This window comes from Sorex fumeus, unplaced genomic scaffold, assembly GCF_029834395.1.
Source record: "Sorex fumeus unplaced genomic scaffold, SorFum_2.1 ptg000061l, whole genome shotgun sequence".
Classification (NCBI taxonomy): Eukaryota; Metazoa; Chordata; class Mammalia; order Eulipotyphla; family Soricidae; genus Sorex; species Sorex fumeus.
In genome coordinates this window covers 36,591,274-36,613,110 of record NW_026606118.1, presented here as the reverse complement: position 1 = coordinate 36,613,110, position 21,837 = coordinate 36,591,274, and the positions used below count along the sequence as shown (strand labels likewise).

General features: G+C 36.8%; 1 protein-coding gene across 1 annotated transcript in view; it reads left to right on the top strand.

Moving 5' to 3' along the window:
• LAMA2 (laminin subunit alpha 2) overlaps nucleotides 1-20,304 on the top strand; it is a 647,398-nt gene extending 627,094 nt beyond the window's left edge. Inside the window, exons 59-65 of the mRNA XM_056126014.1 lie at nucleotides 6,483-6,595; nucleotides 6,910-7,099; nucleotides 9,304-9,459; nucleotides 11,175-11,328; nucleotides 15,572-15,702; nucleotides 18,207-18,429; nucleotides 19,924-20,304. Coding sequence (XP_055981989.1) covers nucleotides 6,483-6,595; nucleotides 6,910-7,099; nucleotides 9,304-9,459; nucleotides 11,175-11,328; nucleotides 15,572-15,702; nucleotides 18,207-18,429; nucleotides 19,924-20,081 — 1,125 coding nt within the window. The 3' untranslated portion in view covers nucleotides 20,082-20,304. The remainder of the gene's footprint in view (nucleotides 1-6,482; nucleotides 6,596-6,909; nucleotides 7,100-9,303; nucleotides 9,460-11,174; nucleotides 11,329-15,571; nucleotides 15,703-18,206; nucleotides 18,430-19,923) is intronic.
• The last annotated feature ends 1,533 nt before the right edge of the window (nucleotides 20,305-21,837 follow it).

Here is a 21,837-nt window from a genome sequence, read left to right as displayed (position 1 = left end):
AATGATTATTCTATTTTTAAACAGTTATACACACCAAAATGATGTGGTTATAATCTTTTGATTTTTTCATTCTATTTAATTTTCACTATTTTTCTTTTCTAACTATAATTTCTACTTTTAAGAATTTAAGAATTAAGATTGACAGGTTCATTGCTAAGTGGGACCTGCCTATAACAGACTTTTTGGTTTGCTCTGACACAGTTAACGGGAACAATCTCTTCTATCCAGTTTTCTCTTCTTATTCTTTCTGCCCATAATTCCTGCTCCCATCATCAACATTGAACACTAGGTTGATATGTACAATTTTCCAAGGCAGTTTTAGAGCATCTTCAGAAAGCCTTACCCTGCTAAAGGGATTGTGTTAATCTTATTATTAATTCTTGTCAGAATTCATAGATCATGGAGAGTCTTATACATATTTCCTTATATTGAATAGTGGATTGACATTTCTTCTCTCTGTAGTTCTGTCTTATTCCTTAGTTCACTTATTGTTGAACACAACATTTCCACTTACTCTGTGATATTTCTCATGAAAGGTGGTGGAAGGTAGAAAAATAAAACACTGGATTTCAAAGATTATAGAAATTTTTCAAATGGTGACAAGTTCTCTGAAAGTTTATGTAGTATTTAGTTTTCATAACTGGCAGATTATGTATAGGTTTTTATTCAAGGAGTTGGATGCATGTTTATTTGACTTGAATGAAAAAAAAATGAACACTGACACCTCACATTGTAAAATATGAAAGCTAGGAAAAGTAATATAAATATCCATGCTTGGTTCCTATATTCAAAGTTTCTTTGCAAAGAGGATGATAGGAGTAGACAAGGAAATTAAAAAAAAAACTATCCAGCATCTTTAATGCTACACTTTCAAAAGTTAAGTATGACCCAAGTTTAAAGGCATATTGATTGGAGACTGATATGTATTTAATAGTACTATACGCATTTGACATATTGCAAGCAATTTCTATTCAATCATTAGTGTGAAAATATTACTGCCATTGACTAATGCTTACCAAAAAACAAAAAGTTTGTATTTGAGGACTTAACACAATTTGGTTTCTCAGTAAGCAATTTAAGAAAGATTTTATATTTCAAAACATTAAAGTCAGAGTTGCAAAGAAAAGCATTTTCCACTTAGTATTTATCCATAAAGAAGAACATCACAAAGAAGAATAAACTTCTCAGATGTGATTTCATCTCACATTTGTTAAGGGGACTCGACTCATAAGAGAAGAAAATGAAGCCATTTTAACGATCATTTGTTGTTGGCTGCTTTCAAGAACAACAGTGCCAGTTTTAATAAGTGCAATTTTAATCACTGCTCTGCATCAGTCATAGGCTATCCTGAGTCCAATCGCTCATTTCCAAATGTCAGCTGACCACCAACACTTGGAAATGACCACATCTTTATGCTGACCTAAAATGGAACGAATGGCATTGTGTGGTGAGAAAATCCTTGCTACATTATGAAGCCACTGTGCTCATTATCCACAAGCTAAAACCCGGCTTTGGAATGCCAAGTTTCCTTATGAAATTTCTCCATCGGCATCTCTGGCATTCAACAGGTATTCTGCCACACGCAGACTACCCACTCAGGTCCCATCGCCCACGACTTAGTCACCAGCCAAGCGCAAATAAGAAGCGAGAACTTCAAGGCCGCCTTATTTATAACACATTTCCCGTATGCACTGGTAGCACTTTAACGAGTCCCCACAAGGTGGCAGAATTGTAACATGTTGAGATTGATGAGCGCGTACTGAGATTTTCGTTTTTCTCCTTATTGTTCCAACACGTATCAGAGATCAGTGTTTCCAAAATAGCCCAGGTAAAGTACCACGTCCATAAAAACAATGGCCTCCCTCAAGCTCACATTTCCTGGGTGGATGTGAGCCAAGATCATTTTTGTAAAGCATCCTTAAAATTACTTCATTAAAGACTCACACCTCTGTCTTAGTTGATTTCTATGGTAAGCATGAAAGAAAATGGTGTTAATGGCAAGAGCATTTTATTGGTGTACAAACCACTATGTTCATTTCTCTCTAAAACGTCTGAGAAAAAAAAATGCCTGATGAACAGTGTAAGGAGCTGTGAGGAAAAAGGAAGAGAATTGAATCCCAGTAGGCTAATGGCTAAGAACAGGGTCTTCCTGTACAGGACCAAGGTTCAATCAGGCGGGTTTTACTTAAGGCAAAGTAATTGCGAAGCATTCCAATCCCTTCTTACTTGACATGCAGGAGGTGAGATCAAACACATTATCAGATTAGTTTGGAAATTGTCTTATGATTTACATCTTAGTCAATATACATACAGAAACCCACTTACACTGGCTTTTCTCAGTCCATTTTTAGCTACCTGTTTCATAAAGGAAAATGATAGCAAGTTTTATTAAAGCAATACTTACATCTTATGACACATTCGTGATAGTAAATACCATTCCGGGTGTTTTTATTATATTTTTATTATTTTTCATTTTATTTTTTAGCATATTTTAATTATCACTCTACAGTTTATAATACTATTAATAATGGTTCTTCATGCACATAATTCCAGCACCACACCCATGTCACTTTGGGTGTTTATAAGAAACTTAGCAGAACAGCTGTATATTTGATGTTACCTAGTAGAGTGTAACCTATTTTTTATCGTTTCCTTTTAACATTATCCAGTCTTAGGATATTGCTTAGTTTGCTCTTGCCTATCCTCTCACATATACCTGTCGGCAGGTTGTATCAGGCATGCCTCCAGGGGGCATCCTACTTCCTAATTTCCAGGTGGCTATGATACATCTCGAGCGGGCACCAGTAATGAACGTCTCCATTATGAGACTTGTTACTGTTTTTGGCATATTGATTACACCACAGGGAGCTTGCCAGGCTCTGCCATGCGGGCGGGATACTCTCAGTGCCCGCTCGAGCAAATCGATGAACAATGGGAGGACAGTGCTACAGACAGTGCTTGTACACAATTCATGCCCCATTCTGGCTAAAGATTTACAGGTTCTTTCTAATTGAAATCATCTATAGCTAGTGACAGAAACTTGGCTGTTCAGTTCAGGAATAATGCTAGAAATGCGGATCTGTCCAGTCTACCAGCAGTATGATCATGGTGTTTGGGACACACCAATAATGTAGAAAAAAAACAAAGCTGTCTGCAGCAAACTGATGCTTAAATAATGTACTAATTTTTACAATAGCTTCCTAAGCTGTATAAAAAATTGCCTTAGAAAAGTTCTCGTATGTTAACATTTCTATGTAGTAACTTAATGTGTGACATTACTAACAGTAACAAGGAAAGAACATACTGGTGATTTTTCTTTTAGTCTACACACATTATTGTTCCCCTCAAAAACATCAATTCACCTTTCTATCTCTCAATTTTCAGCGCAGGGGGGTTTAGGAAAGTGTTTGCCAAATTCTACGCCTGATGGACTCACAACACAGAGGATTTTCATAGATATTTTGGAGGCATAATGCAGATCATTTATGATTGTTGTGATAATCTTTGACATAGGATATATTGCAAGAGGTCGATAAATGATCAGAACTCTATCAATAGCTACTTTGAAGACTATGACATTAAGCTACTGAGCCTTTGCATTTGGTCTTTTTTTTTTTTTTTGAGGCAAAAACAAAAAAAAATGTGCCACACATTGATTTCAAGAGAAACCATTCAACTGTGCCAATAAATAGCGTTTTCCTGTTTTCCCCACTGAGTTTTTGCATATCTCTGTGAATTTCAGCCTCAGTCTGCTTTTTGTAACTGACCATCTCCTGGGAAGCAGGAAGGGAAATACTTCCATGAAGACCAATTTTATAGCATTTCAAAAACACTTAAAGCCTTTTACCTGCTGTGGCAGAGTGTTCCATTTGGCTAAGCTCAAGAGAAAAGAAAGCATGGCTTTTCCTCATCAAATAAAAATTTCCTGTGTACTGATGAGTCATCTCTGAGGTACACTATTTGGGAGGAACATTCTGCATCAAAAGCCTGCCCAGGGCAGTTTGAAAAACTCCGCTGAGTCAAGGCCTCACTGGGCCAGTGGCCCATTCAGAACTATTAAGTGCAGTTTGTAAAAAACAGATGTATTGTTGAGAGTGTGCAGGTTATTTATTTTCTCGTGTACTGTCTGTTCTGAAAGTCTTTCTAAGCAGCTGAACATTGAGCTATTTGTGAAAATAGAAAACAGGGAAAGAAATAGTGGCTTTTAGTGATTTGATGAGCCTTGATTATCTATTGAGAAAAGGGTTACAGTAGCCAAATAGGGTCCACGTGGCCAAGCCTAGCTCTTCAATTTGCAGGACCCAGAACAAAATGAAAATACTCATTCAAAAAGCATTAAGCATTTTTGTAACTCATGGTGCCTTAATAAAATAAAATCTGGGGAAAAAAATATTAAGCATGTTAGGGCCTGAGTAATAGAGCAGAGAGAGCTTTTAACTTGCACATGGCTGACTCAGGTTCAATCCCCTGTATGGTCCCCTAAGCCCCACCAGATGTGATCTCTGAGTTCAGAGCCAGGAGTAACCCCTAAGTACCAGAAAGCGTGACCCAAAAATATAAAAAAATATATATTAAGCATTCCAGGATAGTGACAGCAGAGCATTAAACCAAGTGACAGCACAGGTAATGGTTCTGAAACCAAGCCTGCACCTAGCTCTCCCTCAGAAGCACCCTGGGATGTTGATCTTTGAACAGTGTCAGTTGAAATGGCCTATGGTGGATAACATTTTTTGTAATGTGCTGGGTTGCCTAGCAACTGGCTAAGGGCCTGAATGGGCTGACTCGCAAGTTTAGATATACCATCTTGAAAGTCTAAATTCATGGAAGCCTTCTACTAGACCAATAATTTTCAAGAAAAAGTAATATAGTGGGAGATAGAAACCAAGAGGGTAAGAAGAAACACATTTTTCTCCTCTTATAACTCCCATAGATAGCTTGTCATTTTTTTCTGTTCAATCTTCTAAGGAAAAAAACTCCTAATACAGTAAAACTGAACAGGAAATTCCAGTTTTCTCAGAAATAGAGACAATGTTTTCCTTAGAGGATAATAAAAACACAAATTAATCAATAACTGTGAAGCATGTTCATTTGAAAATTGGAGTGTGCTATTTCACTAACTCACTCATAGTCCTGGATACTGAATACTATGTAGTAGCATACAATACAATACTACATAGTATAATATAATACTATAGCATGTACTACTATGTTGTAACATACATAAAATACTATGTACTACTATGCAGCCACATACAAGAGGTGGAAAAAGATACATTTTCCTTTGTTCTTTTTTTACTTTGCTTTTTGGTTTGGGGGCCACAGCCAGCACTGTGCAGGACTTCCTTCTGGCTCTCTACTCAGGAACTACTCCTGGTTGGTGGTATGGGATGCTGGGTTCACCAGGTGCAAGGCTAACAAACAGTCTACCTGCTGTACAATTGCTCCAGACCCTGTTTTTTTTTTTCTTAACTCCCCTCACCGCCCCCCTCACCTCCCACACACAGGAGCTATATCCAGTCATTAAGGCCTGATGATGATAGTTGTTCTCCACTCAACAGTGCTTAAAAACCACCATGTGCTTGGGGGTGACAAGGCCTGTGTTCTGCCATGCTGGAAGGAATATGTAGTATGGGAGATGGAATTCAGAGACTCACACATGCTAAGTGTGTGCTCTACCCCTCTACATCCTCAGGCTCTAGTTTTTCTTCTTAACAAAATTTTTACAAGAATATTAAGCTAATCTAGCGTGCTGAAAGTAGGCTATGGACCAAACATGATGGCTGCTTAGTGCCTATGTTGCAAACCAGAACACCCAAAAGGAGAGAGAGAGCAAAAGGGAATGTGTCTGCCACAGAGGCAGGGAGTGGGAAGGGGTCGGGATGGCAGGAGGAACACTGGGAACATTGATGTTGAAGAATGGGTACTGGTGGAGGGATGGGTACTGGTGGAGGGATGGGTACTCGAACATTGTTTGATTGAAATGTAATCACGAAAATTTGTAAGTCTGTAACTATCTTACAATGATTTATTAAAATAAAAAAAATTAAAAATCACAGCGGTAGGGCGTTTGCCTTGCACGCAGCCAACATGGCATACCCGAGTTCGATTCCTCCACCCCTCTCGGAGAGCCCGGCAAGCTTCCGAGAGTATCTCACCCGCACAGCAGAGCCTGGCAAGCTCCCCGTGACGTATTCGATATGCCAGACACAGTAACAACAAAGTCTCCAATGGAGACGTTACTGGGCCCGCTCGAGCAAATCGATGATCAACGGGAGGGCCTTTACCTTTACCTTTTACCTGGAAAAAAAAGTCCAAGATTTTAAATTGCTAAGAATTGCAATCAAATCAGTAAATAAAAGCAAGTAAAACACTGGAGAGGAAAAAAAAGAAAGAATATTAAGCTAATCTAATAACAGATGGTCGCATTTCACTTCTAAAGACTGAATTCCACGGGGTCTCCCCTTTTTCTCTCTGTGCTCTAGGGCCCATGTGCTGCAGAATCAGAACCAGCACTTTTGATCGGGAGCAAGCAGTTCGGCCTTTCGAAAAACAGCCACATTGCAATTGCCTTCGACGACACCAAAGTGAAAAACCGGTACGTATTTTCACAAGATCATACAAGGAGCTGATCGATGGAAGTGCTACATATTTTGCAACTCATTTGAGTCTAATCAATTACATTTATTAACTAATGAGGTGAGCTTTTTTTCTTTACATTGATAGATTGCAATCCGGAGTAGTTCTATTTGACTGTGCCTGAGAAATGAAGTTTAGGGAATCAGTAGACCAGCAATGTCCTTCTCTCAGAGCTGCGTGTGTGCTTTATAAAAAGACATCCGTGATCAGATGTCACTCTCTCAAAGAATGAGATTTTTCTTCTGTTTCACCTTGCATGCTTTTATTTCACAGTCTCACAATTGAGTTTGAAGTGCGAACCGAAGCTGAATCAGGCTTGCTGTTTTACATGGCTCGGATCAATCATGCTGATTTTGCTACAGTTCAGCTGAGAAATGGATTACCCTACTTCAGTTATGACTTGGGAAGTGGTGACACTAACACTCTTATTCCCACCAAAATCAATGATGGCCAGTGGCACAAGGTAATAGTCCCTTGGCTATAGGCAGCCCTCTGAGAGGGCTGTGGGTGGCAGTCATAGATTTTCCCCTGATGCCAATTCTATTTCCCCTGTGCAGAGGCTCACTCAAGTCCTACTGGAATGTGACTAAAGTTCAAAATATAGCAAGTGCCATAAGCAACTGCCCATGTGGGCCAAGGGTAGATTTATATTTGACCATGAACATGCTTCATTGTGCTACCACAAGATTCTGTCATTTTTAAACAGCTGTGGCTCCTGAACATCTGTCCACAAATCAGGGTCAGAAAATGGAAGACATTTTCAATGCTTGAAGTGCAAATCATGGGTTAAGACAGGTTGTTCATAATCAAGCTCTATGTATTCGATTTAAAGGAACTATATTATTTCTGAGGTTATATTTTCTTTTAAGGAGCTAAAAAACATCTTTTCTCTTGTGAATTTCTTTTTCACAGATTAAAAAACAGACACCACTAGGATCTAAGATTTATCCTGTACACAATCTATTCCATCCCTTGCCAATTTATGCAAATCAAAAGTGTTGAATGGCTCTAGGGTCTCATTTCCACCCACAGCAGTTTGGAACAATTTTTAAACATTGGCCTTACACCCAGAAGCTGATACTATTATGGGCACAGAAGGCATTTACCAGCTTACTGTCATCTTTGGCATAACTGCAAACAGATAATAAACTGCCTGATTAAAATAAAAACTCAGAATTTGTCTCTCTACTTGTGATAGCCTATTAAATAAAAGTTCCCTAGATACAACCCATACAGTGTTTAATTACTAAGTTGTGTTTTATTAAGTTTTGAATTGTAGATATTGATATACATGTCTTTATCTTGTCATATTTGGCATAGGAAGTCAAAGTAACTGAAAAATAGTGGAAAACACGAAATCAACTACTTTGTTATCTTGAAAATAATAAATGGAATCCATACATTTTCTTAGGATTTTATAAAAAAAATACCAAGTTTCATGAAGGTGTCTCATTGAGATTGGCTCACATCTTTAATAGAATAATAGACATGGAGCTGAGACAAAGACAGTGTTATTCCCAGTGGAGTAGGATTCAGCAAGAAAAATTTAATGTGATAAATAAATAAATTATCGTTCATATATTTGCTCTTTTGGGTTGGAAGCCAGCATTACTGACATCCTTGTACTCGGGGGCCAATCTTGACAGTGCTCTGGGGATTGAGTGGTGTCAGGAATCAAACCCAGACCTCCAATATACAATGTATGTGCTCATCCCAGTGAGCTATCTCTCTGGTCTTAATTTGAAGCTTTGTTAAAGCTTACTTTCAACATAAAATGAAGTCTGAAATTTTTCTAATCCTGATGTAGATACATTTCAAACCATCACTGGGCTCCAGTATTTCACAGGGTCACACATTACATGCACCTTCTCTTCAACCGAGACACAAGGTTTTCTTGTTCAAGCCTGTCTCGGCACCTCTTCTTTCACTTTGTCCCAGAAGGTAATTTAGTCCACTGCTGTAATTTCAGCTGCAGTCAGCTTTCCATCTTCCTCCTTGACTTTTTTTCTAATCAGCTCCTGTGGAAATGGCAATGCTGCCTGGATGAGCTGTCCTTTCTGCAATTTTGCAGAAGGACCTGATAGGCAGAAAGATGGAGCATATCTGAAATTGTGTTGGGGAGATGAGACTTTGCTCAACCAAATTGATGCATTTTTAAAACCTGACATGAATTTTTGCAGCCCATTTAATTCATGCCATTGCTCTCAGTCTGCAAGGTTCCTTACAGTAAGCCTGTCTTCTATGTGCACTTAGCATCCTAGAGAAATACCTTCATTCAAGAAAACTCACCCAGGAAGATTTTGTGGGTGGCAGTAATAAAAAAAAAGTTTGAAATATTCTGTAAAATAGGTGTAATTTTATTCATGTTATAGACTTAGTTCATAGCGGGGACTCATTGAGTTATTCTGCTTTTCCATGAAAGCCTTATTAGTTCGTTTGATTCAGTTTGGGGCGGTGCTCAAGGGCTGCTTCTGGCTTAGTGTTCAGGGAAACATGTGGTTCCAGGGATTGAACCCAGGTCTCTAGGATGCAAAGCATATACTCCAACCCTTAATGCTATCCCTGACCTTGAAAAAGCACTTATGCCTTTCTTATACCTTTCTTATGCCTTTCTTATATTTCAAAGTTCCCTATGACTGGTATTATACATCCTTTTTCTTTTTGTAGATTAAGATTACAAGAGTTAAGCAGGAAGGAATTCTCTATGTAGACGATGCTTCCAACCGAACCATCAGTCCCAAGAAAGCTGATATCCTGGATGTTGTTGGAATGTTGTATGTTGGTGGGTTACCCATCAACTATACCACCCGAAGAATTGGTCCAGTAAGTGTCTGATTTTTTTCTTTTGGGCCACAGTAGATGCCTGGATCATAAAAGCATTTAGAATTAAGTTACATTGACTCATGACCATCTATAGGTAATTAAGAAATCATTCTTTGGAGAATGGACAGGAAATATTCTAGGTATATTTGAAAATAGGAAATAATATCCCCAAACAGAGTGTAATCCCTGAAGTCAGATCTGCTAGATTGAAATACCTGATTCACTGACTATCTAGTATTTCATAAATTACTTAGTCTTTTTTTGACAAACTTTTCTTTTTTAAAACGGGATAAGAATAGTAATGCCAAATATTAAAAGGTTGCTATAAAGATTAAATGAGGTTATATGTAAAATACTTAAAAGAGTGTCAAGCATATAGATAGCATTGGACAATGAAGGAAAGTGGTAATAATAATTGCACTGTTGTAGGTCTCGAGTTTTCTTAAGTATTCAAGATTCAGTATCCAGTATTAGATTAAGAATTTAAAGTCCTTACAATTTTGTAAATCAATAGTGACAAAATAAATGTTTTATAAGATCATAAATCCTGCTTGCTTTGGAAAGCATTGTTTTGAGATTGATGTTTTCACAGAATATATTGAATACAAATATGATACAACTATATACTCAGATTAGAACACATGACAATGTATATTTGTTCTTCTTCAAAGTCATTCATCTATTATGTTTCTAATTCTCAGCATTTGGCCTCTTTTGTGGGCAGTCAATTTGCTTTTCCCTCATAACTATACTGCTTCATACTGCTTTAGTCAGCAACATTAGGTGCTGAAGTGAGACTGGAAAAGAATGATTAACTTGAGTTACCAAGTGAAATATCACAGAGAAGAATGTGATTTAATTTCTTTCTATAGTCTCTGAACTCTGAATACTTGATGCAAATTTTCAAGTTTTATATGTATGTGCATTTTCTTACAGGTCTACTTCATTATACTTTCAAAAGAAATAGCTAACTGAACCTCATTCATTCAAAATAGATAAAATAACAAATTAAGACAAATGTGTAGGGGGGGATAACGTTAATAAATTATTATCAGTAAACTTGAAATCTGGAACATAAAGCACTGATTGCTATGATACTTTCGGGACCCACAACTCTGTCAAATCTATGGTCCACTTAGACATACACTGTTTAGAATGTGCCTTATTCGAGGATGAAGAGATCCTCATAACACAGAACTCTGCACCCATGCTGTCAAGACTAGAGTGATCTGCAGAACCAGGCAGCTCTGGCGGATACCACAGAACAGTGTTTTCCAATCTTTTTATACCCAAGAACTGGCAACTGGTTCCAGCAATTGTCTGTGGCAAGCACTTAATAACCGTTACATAGAAAAGTCATTTTTAAGAATTTTATGCTTGGGGCTGGAGTGATAGCACAATAGGTAGGGTGTTTGCCTTGCATGTGGCCAACTCAGATTCAATTACCAGCATCTCATATGGTCCCCTGAGCACCAACAGGAGTAATTCCTGAGTGCGTGAGCCAGGAGTAACCCCTGTACATCACAAAAAGAAAAAAAATAAGTTATGCTTGAACATTTCCACCAGTCCAAATACCAACCTTTGGAAACTACTTTCCTAAGATAACAAACAGACCAATGACTTCCTGGATAGAGCACCCCACCGATAATTGCCTTCCACATAAAAGCAGAATTTTATTAGGCATGATACTCATTGCTTGTGACCTGAACATTTAGGTGACCTACAGTATCGATGGCTGCATCAGGAACCTTCAGATGGCGGAGGCCCCTGCTGATCTTGAACAGCCAACCTCCAGCTTCAATGTGGGGACATGTTTTGCAAATGCTCAGAAAGGAACATATTTTGATGGAACAGGTTTTGCCAAAGCAGGTGAGGCTCTTCTATTTCCTTCCTGTTGAATATTAACTAGATATGAATATTTACTTCTTACTCATGCAGAAAAATAAAAAGTTTCTGGGATCTTAAACTACTATCCTTTATTTAAACCCAAAATAAAATACATACGGAAGAATTTTAACATCGCCTTCTTTTAAACTATCATAGAATATTTTGATAAAAACGTTTTAAACAAATAAAGTTTAAGTTCATATGGAGTGTTTCCTCTTGCTCCTTCTGGAGATCAGTCGCAGTGAAATAAATGTAATTCTGCAAGTTGGTTCATATGTTTATACCAAAGAATATATCTGATTTTCAGTTTTACCTCTGTCCTTTTGGATATGAGATAACATTTTGTTTTTGTCTTAAGTTCATTGCAATATTTCAGTTATGATCTTGCCACACATATGCACACATGTAATGCACACATATGTGCATAAGTGTAATCCTTGTTGATAATAATGATGGCTTGCAAAAATCTCTGAATTTCTTTAGGTATTCTTTCTTTCCAGTGAACATTTCCAAGATAGTTCAGAATCACTGATAGTGAATACACAATTCGGAAATAGAGTTGTAGAACAACTTTTGAATAATAACAAAAAAAACCCTGATATTAACAAGCTTTAAGATAGAGTATTTAATACTATGGTTCCTTTATACATATGCATCTGTATACTAAGAAATCAATGAGTGGGGCTGGCATGATAGTACAGAGGGCAGGGTGTTTGCCTTGCACACAGCTAATCTGATTTCCATTCCCAGCACCCCATCTGATCCCCTGAGCCTGCCAGGAGTGATGCATTAGCACAGATTCAGGAGAAAGCCCTGAGCATGTCGGGTGTGTGGCCCATAACACAAAAATAAAAATCAATGAACACATAAAATGTGGGAGTAACCATAATAAATAGTAGCAGATAAAATGTCATTTTTTTTCCTTTAAAAATAAACTATTGGGAGCTGGAGCGATAGCACAGTGGGAAGGGCGTTTGCCTTGCACACAGCCAACATGGTTGACACAGGTTCGATTCCCAGCATCCCATATGGTCCCCTGAGCACCGCCAGGAGTAATTCCAGAGTGCATGAGCCAGGAGTAACCCCTGAGCATCGCCGGGTGTGACCCAAAATGCAAATAAATAAATAAATAAATAAATAAACTATTAATAGATAAGTTCTGTGTGCTCAGAATCATAAGAAAGCAATTAAAATTATTAAAAATTAATAAAAGACACATAAACCATGTTTTATGGATATTTAGAAGAAAGATGAATTGTAATTGGGAACATCTGGAGAGTTTTTATTGAAGAATTGACATTTGACCTGGAATTTAAAGGATGAATATCTGAACCACAGACCGACAATACTGAAAGTATGGTATCTAAACTACAATAACAAAACTTAAAAAATGTTTGTATTAAGGAGGCAGATTTGGGGATTAGAGGAAATATCAGGACACTGGTGGAGGGATATTGACACCAGTGATAGTGTTGCTGCTGGAACTCAGCTATGAATAACTTTATAAATTATGGTGCCTTAATAATAAAAATATATTGAATACTCAGATACAATGGTTTCAGAGATGGATGAGAGGGACCCTTCAAGAAGAGTACAGGTGGGAGACCTTACTGATATAGAAGTAAAAAAAAAAGAGATAAATAGTGGTTTGTTAAATACTAAAACAATAAATTTTAGGTGATCCTCAAATTCCATGGGATCCAAAAGTTTCCCAAAGATTTCTGCAAATTCACAGATAGCTAAACATTCTTTTGGTCAAATATAATACCACATTTCAACTTCAGTTTTTGCAGTGAACAGATTTACTTTGTACCCTGCTTGAGTTCTTTTGGTTCTGGATCAAATTGGACCAAAGCAATAGTTTCTTCCCCAATTCTTTCCAACAACTCCTGTCATCTACTCTCTATATAAACAGTGCATTGTAATCTCCATAAGACTTGAGCAGGTTCCATTGCTGAGCACATACAGCTAAGCCTTTGACATCTTTGTTTATTTTTAAGGTTTTTACATGGGCCAGAGAAATAGTTCCTGCTGGTAAGACACTTGCTTTGCAGGCAGCTGATCAGGTTCAATACATGACATCCTACATTTCCTCACTAGCCCTCTATGAGTGATCTCTGAGCACAGAGCCCTGAGTACTGCTAGATATGGCCCCCTAAAACAAAACAAAAAAAAAGGATTCCAACCGCTAAATAAATAGGAGTTTTACACCCTCCTCACTCTTTGTCTTTAGGGGAACTACTTCCTATTGTGTCTTTCTTCTTACTTCTCCTTTTCAGAAACAGAAACAAAAATATTCTTTTTATTTTTTTAAAGAAAAATGTAGCTTCTTTTAGTTTCACTTCTAAAAGTCTTTTCACATTTGTCCATCGAAATTCATCAAAATTCTTAGTACAGTAAAGTCTTTCACATAACAAGTGCTACTTTCATTCGAGACAGTTTATTACACATAGCATTTAATTTTTTCCTAATAAATAGGATACTAAGAAAAAAATTTAGTGAATTCTCCCCAAATACTGCATGTAGTTGATGCGCTATAGCCTGATATTAACACTCTATCTAATAGGCAGTGTCTTAAATATTTGCAAATTATTAAAGATATGAATGAAGTATGAAAAAGTATACTAAACATATGAACTAGTTTAATTAGGAAAGTCTATTCAACTCCAAGAAATTTCTCCTTCAGAATTTTTCCTGAAAAATATTCCAGAATAGTTTCGTTTCTGTTTCTGAAAGGGATAAGTAAGAAGAAAAACACAATAGGAAATAGTTCCCCTATTTTTATTAATAATATATTTGGGGGACTGGAGCTATAGCACAGCATGTAGTGTGCCTTGCACGCGGCTGACCTGGGTTCGATTCCCAGCATCTCATATAGTCCCCCAAGCACTGCCAGGAGTAATTCCTGAGTGCAGAACCAAAAGTAACCCCTGAGCATCACTGGGTGTGACCCAAAAAGCAAAATAATAATAATAATAATAATGATATATTTAATAACTTTGAGCCCTCTAAGTAAAATTTTGCTGAAGCATCACTGAAATACTCACCTTAACCAAACAATAGGATTTCTACCATTGTCATACCTAGTTATGAAGTTCTCTGAATAAATCTTAAGAGTATTCTCTTATCCATATATTTAAAAATATGCGTATTAAACCCCTTTACTATACATCATTATAGTTTGTGACCTTGGACTCTGGGTCCAACGGGACCCAGGAGCAGAGGTCCTTTGCCTGCTTCCCCCAGTTTCCGGTGACCCAGGGGTCACACACATGAGCTACTCCCTGCCGGCACCAGATTATCTTCTCATCGACCACCCTCCAGAACTCAAGGCTGCTTCTCTCGGAAGGGAACATAAAATGAGGCTCCCATAACCTTGCTGCCGGACTCCATGTGAGTCTGTTTTCACTCGTGGCACCTCCCCTCCCCAAGGGACCCAGCCCCAGCAGCCAACCTCCACTACCCACCCACGGCCATGCTCCAGGCCGCTTTCCGGACCACGAGGCTGGGTTTCATAAGACACTTCCTACCCATTTTCCATCTTTACCACAACATGTTTGATGGGGTTCAGACAGTAGTCAACAAATTATATATATATATATATATACATATATATATATATATATACACATATACACCTCTCAGAGAGCCCAGCAAGCTACCGAGAGTATCCCACCCACACAGGCAGAGCCTGGCAAGCTCCTCATGGCATGTCGGTATGCCAAACATACCGTAACTGTAACAGGTCTCATTCCCCTAACTCTGAAAGAGCCTCCAATCATTGGGAAAGACGAGTAAAGAGAGGAGCTAAAATCTCAGGGGTGGGACAAATCGAGACATTACTGGCTCCCACTCGAGTAAATTGATGAACAATGGGATGACAGTGATACAGTGATACTATACATCAGATACTTTGGTAGGCACAAGATAAAATGTTGAATTAACAGTATTGTCAACAACAATACCCAAAATAAACATTATTTTTTTTAAATTATAAAACAAGTAAGTTGATACTCTCATGAATTCACATTTTAGGAAAAAAAGACAAAAAATAAGCAAAAAGTATAGACTTATGTAATACAATGGCAGCTGTATAGGTTACCTAAGAGACTGGAACTTATAGGTGCGATAATTGAAATCTAGTAAAGGCATTGCTTTATATCAATTTTTATTAGCAGTCCTTAAACCCTTGTCCACAATTTAAAAAAAAATATTTATTTTACAGTTGGTGGGTTCAAAGTAGGATTGGAACTTCTTGTAGAATTTGAATTCCGTACGACTAGAACCACTGGAGTTCTTCTGGGAATCAGCAGCCAAAAAATGGATGGAATGGGTATTGAAATGATTGATGAAAAGGTGAGCAAGCTACCAATATATTTCTGTTCTCTCAGGATTTTTTTGCTCATGTGTAGAAATTCCATTTTAAAACCTTACTATATTCTTTGTTACAATAAAGTTAGACTGTATCATTTCATTTTCTTTTTGGATGTTGCCAATTCTCTTATTCTCTTCTTTATGAATACACAGTCTTTAAAACTACTGATTCGGGTTGGGGAAGGAGTGGAGGAGAGGTGTGTTGGCTTGGATTGTCTAAAATCAGTCTTTGCCACACAATAGAAAAAGAATAATTCAGAAGCAAGTGAACACATTAGTTTCTCGACTGTAATTTGTTTTGCTTTATTTTATTTTGGTGCTACACCTGGTGGTGCCCAGGGCTTAATTCTGGCTTTATGCTCAGAAATCATTCCTGGCTATCTCATCTCTGGAGACCATATTGGCTGCTCAGGATCCAACCTGGGGATCAAACAGGGGTCAGCTGTGTGCAAGATCAACACCTTAACAACTGCACTATCACATCAGCCCCCTCAATAGAAGTGTAAAAGTATCTATGTGCCATTTCAAAAAAAAAAATAATGAATTCAAGCCAGAGAGTAAAGGAGTGAAGCATTTATTTGCCTACCATGCATCTGGAACAATAGCATAACGGGTAGGGCGTTTGCCTTGCACGTGGCCGATCCAGGTTTGATTCCTCCGCCCCCTTTCGGAGAGCTCAGCAAGCTACCGAGAGTATTTCGCCTGCATGGTAAAGCCTGGCAAGCTTCCCATTATGTATTCAATATGCCAAAAACCATAACAGCAAGTCTCACAATGGAGATATTACTGGTGCCCACTCGAGCCAATCGATGAACAAAGGGAGGATAGTGACAGTGACAGTGACCATGCATCCAACCCTAGTTCAGTTCCTGGCACCACACGATCTCCCATTGAGAGCAACCATTGACAGCAAACCCCACTACCCCCCTAGCACAGAACCAGGAGTAGCTCCTAAGTACCTTTGATATGGTCCCCAAACACCAACATATAAATAAATGAGATTTTGAAGGAACATCTTTACAATAAACATTCATTGCAGAATATCATCTTTTGTCAATTAACATGTAAGGTAGATTCTAATTTTGAAACCTCTTTAGTTCCTGCTAATCTGTGAGCAGCAACCTACAGTGGACAGCGTCTTTTATAAACTTTGTGTTATTGGGAGTAGATAAAAGAAGAAGACAAAGCAAGAAATTTCATATTTCCTACTTGGTTATTAAATATGAACCATATTCTAGTTCTGCCTGTATTTTTACTCATAAGTTGTTGCTGCCTCCTAAAAAGTAATGCTGTGTAGTTTCCTCTTGGGAGGTATTCTTTTTTTTTTTAAATGTGTTTTTGTCTTTCTTCCTGCTCTTTAAAACCTCATCAAAGAAAATTAAAAGTTTTAGGGCACAGAAGCAAAAATGAGAAAGAAATAAGGAACACTTAATATTTTTCCAGATTTTCGAAATACACTTTTACTTCATCTTGAAAAAAGCCCTTTATTTCATCACCTACTTATAATACCACGGTTACTATCAATTTGCCAGTGTATCATGTTCCATTACAAGCTGTGTGCTTTCTCACCCCACTGGTTTATATGAAAAATTGTGTATTGCAAATTCCACATGGGGCAAAATCTCAACAAAAATTCTTATCTCTGTAATGCTTACAAGATTTTCACCTATTTACTAACACATTTAGTTTTTTTTTAATTTCTGTTTTTTTCTTTTACCTTGTCAAATGCATTGCCAGATTGACTGATGTTTTAGTGTTTCAATATGTTTTTCTTCATCAGCTTCAGAAGAATTTTGTCATCTCAAATTTCAGAAACTATTCCATGTAACTGAAAACAGATTTTTCTCATAGTGACAAGAACTTCCCATTTAAGTTTTTCATTGCTAAAAATTTAACTGGCCTTCTGGCTCAAAGTCTTTGGCACCTGTGACATAAAGCATGCTGAGAAAAATGTAATTTATGTAACTCTCAGTCCTATATATAAAATTATATCCATGAAGGAAAAATACAATTAAAACATCAAAGCTTACATTAAAAAGTTCTAAAGATTTTTTAAATGATTTGTAATGCAAATAAAGTAATCAGTCCCAGTCACATCTTTTAAGAAAATTTTAATAAGTTTGGTAAGAATCCTCATATTCTAAATAGGTCTGTAGTGGAATTTTTTATGTATACAATTGATCTTAATTTTTGATAAGGATCCTCAAATGACTTATTACATTTTTGGAAAGCAGAATTTTTAAGACACTCTCAGATCTTATCTACTGGGCTCAACAATGTCCAAAAGCAAGAATACAATTTGTAAACCCTGGTCACTTAGTTCTACATTTCAGCTATCAAGTTTAAAAGTAAAAACGTGATATACTTTATTCATTTTTATTTCACACTAGAACAGTTGATATTTTTATTAGAGATCTGAGAGTTTATACGATGTGAATACCTTTCTGATGAAATCATATGTGACTACTCAATTTCCTGCCTTCTAGCTCATGGTTCATGTGGACAATGGTGCAGGCCGATTCACTGCTGTTTATGATGCTGGAATCCCAGGGCATTTGTGTGACGGACAATGGCATAAAGTCACAGCCAGCAAGATCAAACATCACATTAAACTGACAGTAGATGGGAACCAGGTGGAAGCCAAGAGTCCAAACCTAGCATCGACATCAGCTGATACAAATGACCCCGTGTTTGTTGGCGGGTTCCCAGGTGAGACTTGGCTACACCAGCAAGAATTTCTTTGCTCCATTATGTTAGTGGTTCGGAAAACATTTATATTTCTATAAATATGTTGAAGAATGTGTACTTTTAAGTTTACTCACTAACCTTAGACTCTACTCCCATAAATACCACCTTACGTGAAATTCCCCCAGTGTGTAAAATGAGTGTATTATTTATAGAAAACATACAGGAATAAAATTTTCATGATAGCCCACAAAGTTTAATTCATTGGGAGATGGAGGCTAGAGGAAATGAAATTGACTTATAAAAGATGTGAGGCACTTAACAGCAAACAAGGCTAGGGTTGTTACTTCAATTTTTTTAAGTAAATATATCAAGAGAATCATAAAATACTATGGAAACTTATTTAAGTTCTGGAAATCATTGAGTTAAACATAGTTAATTAATCCCCATGTTAGTATAGAGGTTATATATATAAACATTTATAAATGCGTATATAAAAATATTTCAAAGAAGCAAAGGCAATAAATCTTAATCGAAAATCCCTAACACATTAAACATTGCATGAAAACCACAGAGTTATTTAAAGTGCCCATAACCAAAAGTGCCCAGCTTTTGATGGGGGATACTAAGTACATAATATTTCAAGAAAAAACACCTGGAACTTTCAGTCAGTTTTTGCACGATAACTTTTATCCCAAATATAAAAATCCTTTATTTTTTTTTAAAAAAATAAGTCTAATGTATATTTAGCGGTAGCTGATAAGGGTAAAGATATAGAAACAATAGAGGGCAAATTGCAATCCCCTTTTCCTAAGTTGTTTCTGGATTTTTCTCTTTTTTTTTCTTTTTTTTGGGTCATACCCGACGATAATCAGGGGTTAAGTCCTGGCTCTGCACTCAGGAATTACTCCTGGTGGTGCTCAGGGGACCATATGGGATGCCAAGGATTGAACCCAGGTTGGCTGCATACAAGACAAATGCCCTACCTGCTTACTATCACTCCTCTGGATTTTTTTTTTAGCAAACCTACTTCAGTTTCGATCAGGACAGGCTTCCAGATACAATGAAGATAATGTACTTTTTCACTCAGCTGATGAAATGGGAGCTTAGGCAGCACATGGACTGCTTTTGAAAGGCAACATCTCTTAAATAAGATAAAGACCAACTAACTTAACCTTTTTTTGATTTATTTGTATAAAGAAGAGATGTCATCACTATTAAAATGAAATATCCTAAGTACTTAAAGTAACTGCTCAGTTGCTTTATTACAAACATGAAATAATTTTGTCACAACTGTGTTCATTATTTTGATACTTTAAAGTCAGCAAATCTGGATGTATTTATAGTCCCTAACAGAATTTTTCTTGTTAGCCCTCTGTAAATTTAACTTTTAGTAATTCTAAAAACAAAATCATCAACTTTATATCAAGCACCCTTCCACTTTAATCTCAGGCTAACAGCTGATTTGAAATATGCTCTTTAACATCCCAGCTGAGTCCTCTTTCTTCTGCTTTTCAGATGGTCTCAAACAGTTTGGTCTGACCACCAATGTTCCGTTCCGTGGTTGCATCCGGTCTCTGAGGCTCACCAAGGGCACAGGCAAGCCAATGGAGGTGAATTTTGCTAAAGCCCTGGAGCTAAGGGGTGTTCAACCTGTATCATGCCCAGTCAGCTAATAAAAATGAAATTCCAAGAAGTGCCCTTTAAAACATGTGTATGCAAGGAAAACATATATTTTACTTATGTATGTTATTAAAACTAATTTGTGCATGTATATTGAACTCTTTCTGTATTCAGATGGTGCTAATTGAGATCCCAGACTGAATTTTTATTTCTTTCCAGAATAAAAATTTAAGTTCTTTCTCAAGTCAGTGAATATTAAAGTTGTTATTTCATTCTACAGAATTACTTGCTTTGTGTTGTATTTAAGGATGAGTCAACTAATCACAAATGGTTGAATTTACAGCATACCTCAGAGTCACCTCAGGAAGGGTTCAGCTATAATATGATAAAGGAACTTTTTTAGAAATTAAATACTATTAATTCTTGCATCATTCTTTTCTGTATGTGTCAGCTTTGGCTTTCTGCACAGACCACTAAAAACAGTGGTGAATCTGTCACGTTTGATTGGGAGGAAATCAGCTGCCTTAGTACTTATTTTTTTTAAAGCATTAGAAAATCATTTTCATGATCCAGTTTCATTATTAAAGAGTTTAACTAGCCATAAGAGTGAATACCTTTTTATGCTGAAAGCAGAGAGTATAGATCAGATTCAGGCCAGAGTCCTTAATTACTTGATTTTCTTGTTTGATAATGATTTATAGGCTTTGGGGAAATACCAGCACTAAGCTCCAGAATGACAATTAAAAACAGATTTGATACTACAGTATTGAAACTCTGGGATATATGTTTTCAGCAAATACCATGATCTACTCTTATGTGGAGAGGAATAATGCTGAAATGTGTTTTTATTTAACAGGAAACGATAAACTAGACTCTTAAAAGGCATAAATTATTGAGTGTTCTTAGAGTTGTAATTTGACCCAACAAACACATTTCCTAAAACATTTCTGTTTTTTCCTTTTACCCACTATTTCAATCATCTTGAAAGAGCTCTGTAAGAAGATTGACCTAGATTTTATTCACAACTTAAGAGAAAATGTTTCTTTTGTCATTTTCTGTACAATATATTTAGTGTAATAATGCAGAACATGAGAAAGAACAGACTGCCTGATAAAGGTAATTTTAGCAAAAGAGGAATGTTCCATGACAATGTTATTCTCAGGGGGAAGGAGAGTGCTGTTTCCAATCAAGGAGATAGCTAACATACTCTGAACATTTCATCACTGGCCAGTTGCTCCATACAATTTGTCCAAACAATTCATTTTACTGCGAGTGATTCTCAAATATGGCTCTATTTTGGCACAATCTGGAAAACTTTAAAATGCGATTTGCTGATTCAGAAATTTTGGTCCCATTTAAGATATAATACAAGCCTGAGAATTTTATGAAATCTTCGTAGGCAATTCTAATCAATCATCATTGAGTTCAATGATCTAAAAAGAAAAAATGATGTACTTTGGTAACAAAGCTTTAGTCACTTGCAACCCTTGGTGTTTACTTTGACTTTACCAATTCTGAATTTATAAAAATGTACATAATATTAAAATTTAATTAATGCCTTTTGGCCTATTGTTAGGAAACAAAACTCTTAGAAACCAAGAGGTTTTAGAAATGGAAACATTAATTCTAGACTGAACACTAACATGACTTTTGTGCTTATTCTGAATAATGAGTGAATAAGCAAGTATAAAGATTCTTAAAAGCTAAATTCTTGGATCTCATACCAAAAACAAAATATGTAACAAATTTGAAAGTAGATAGTTGGCATTCCTCTCAGAGTCAAGTGTTGTTGAGGTCAATTTGTACCTT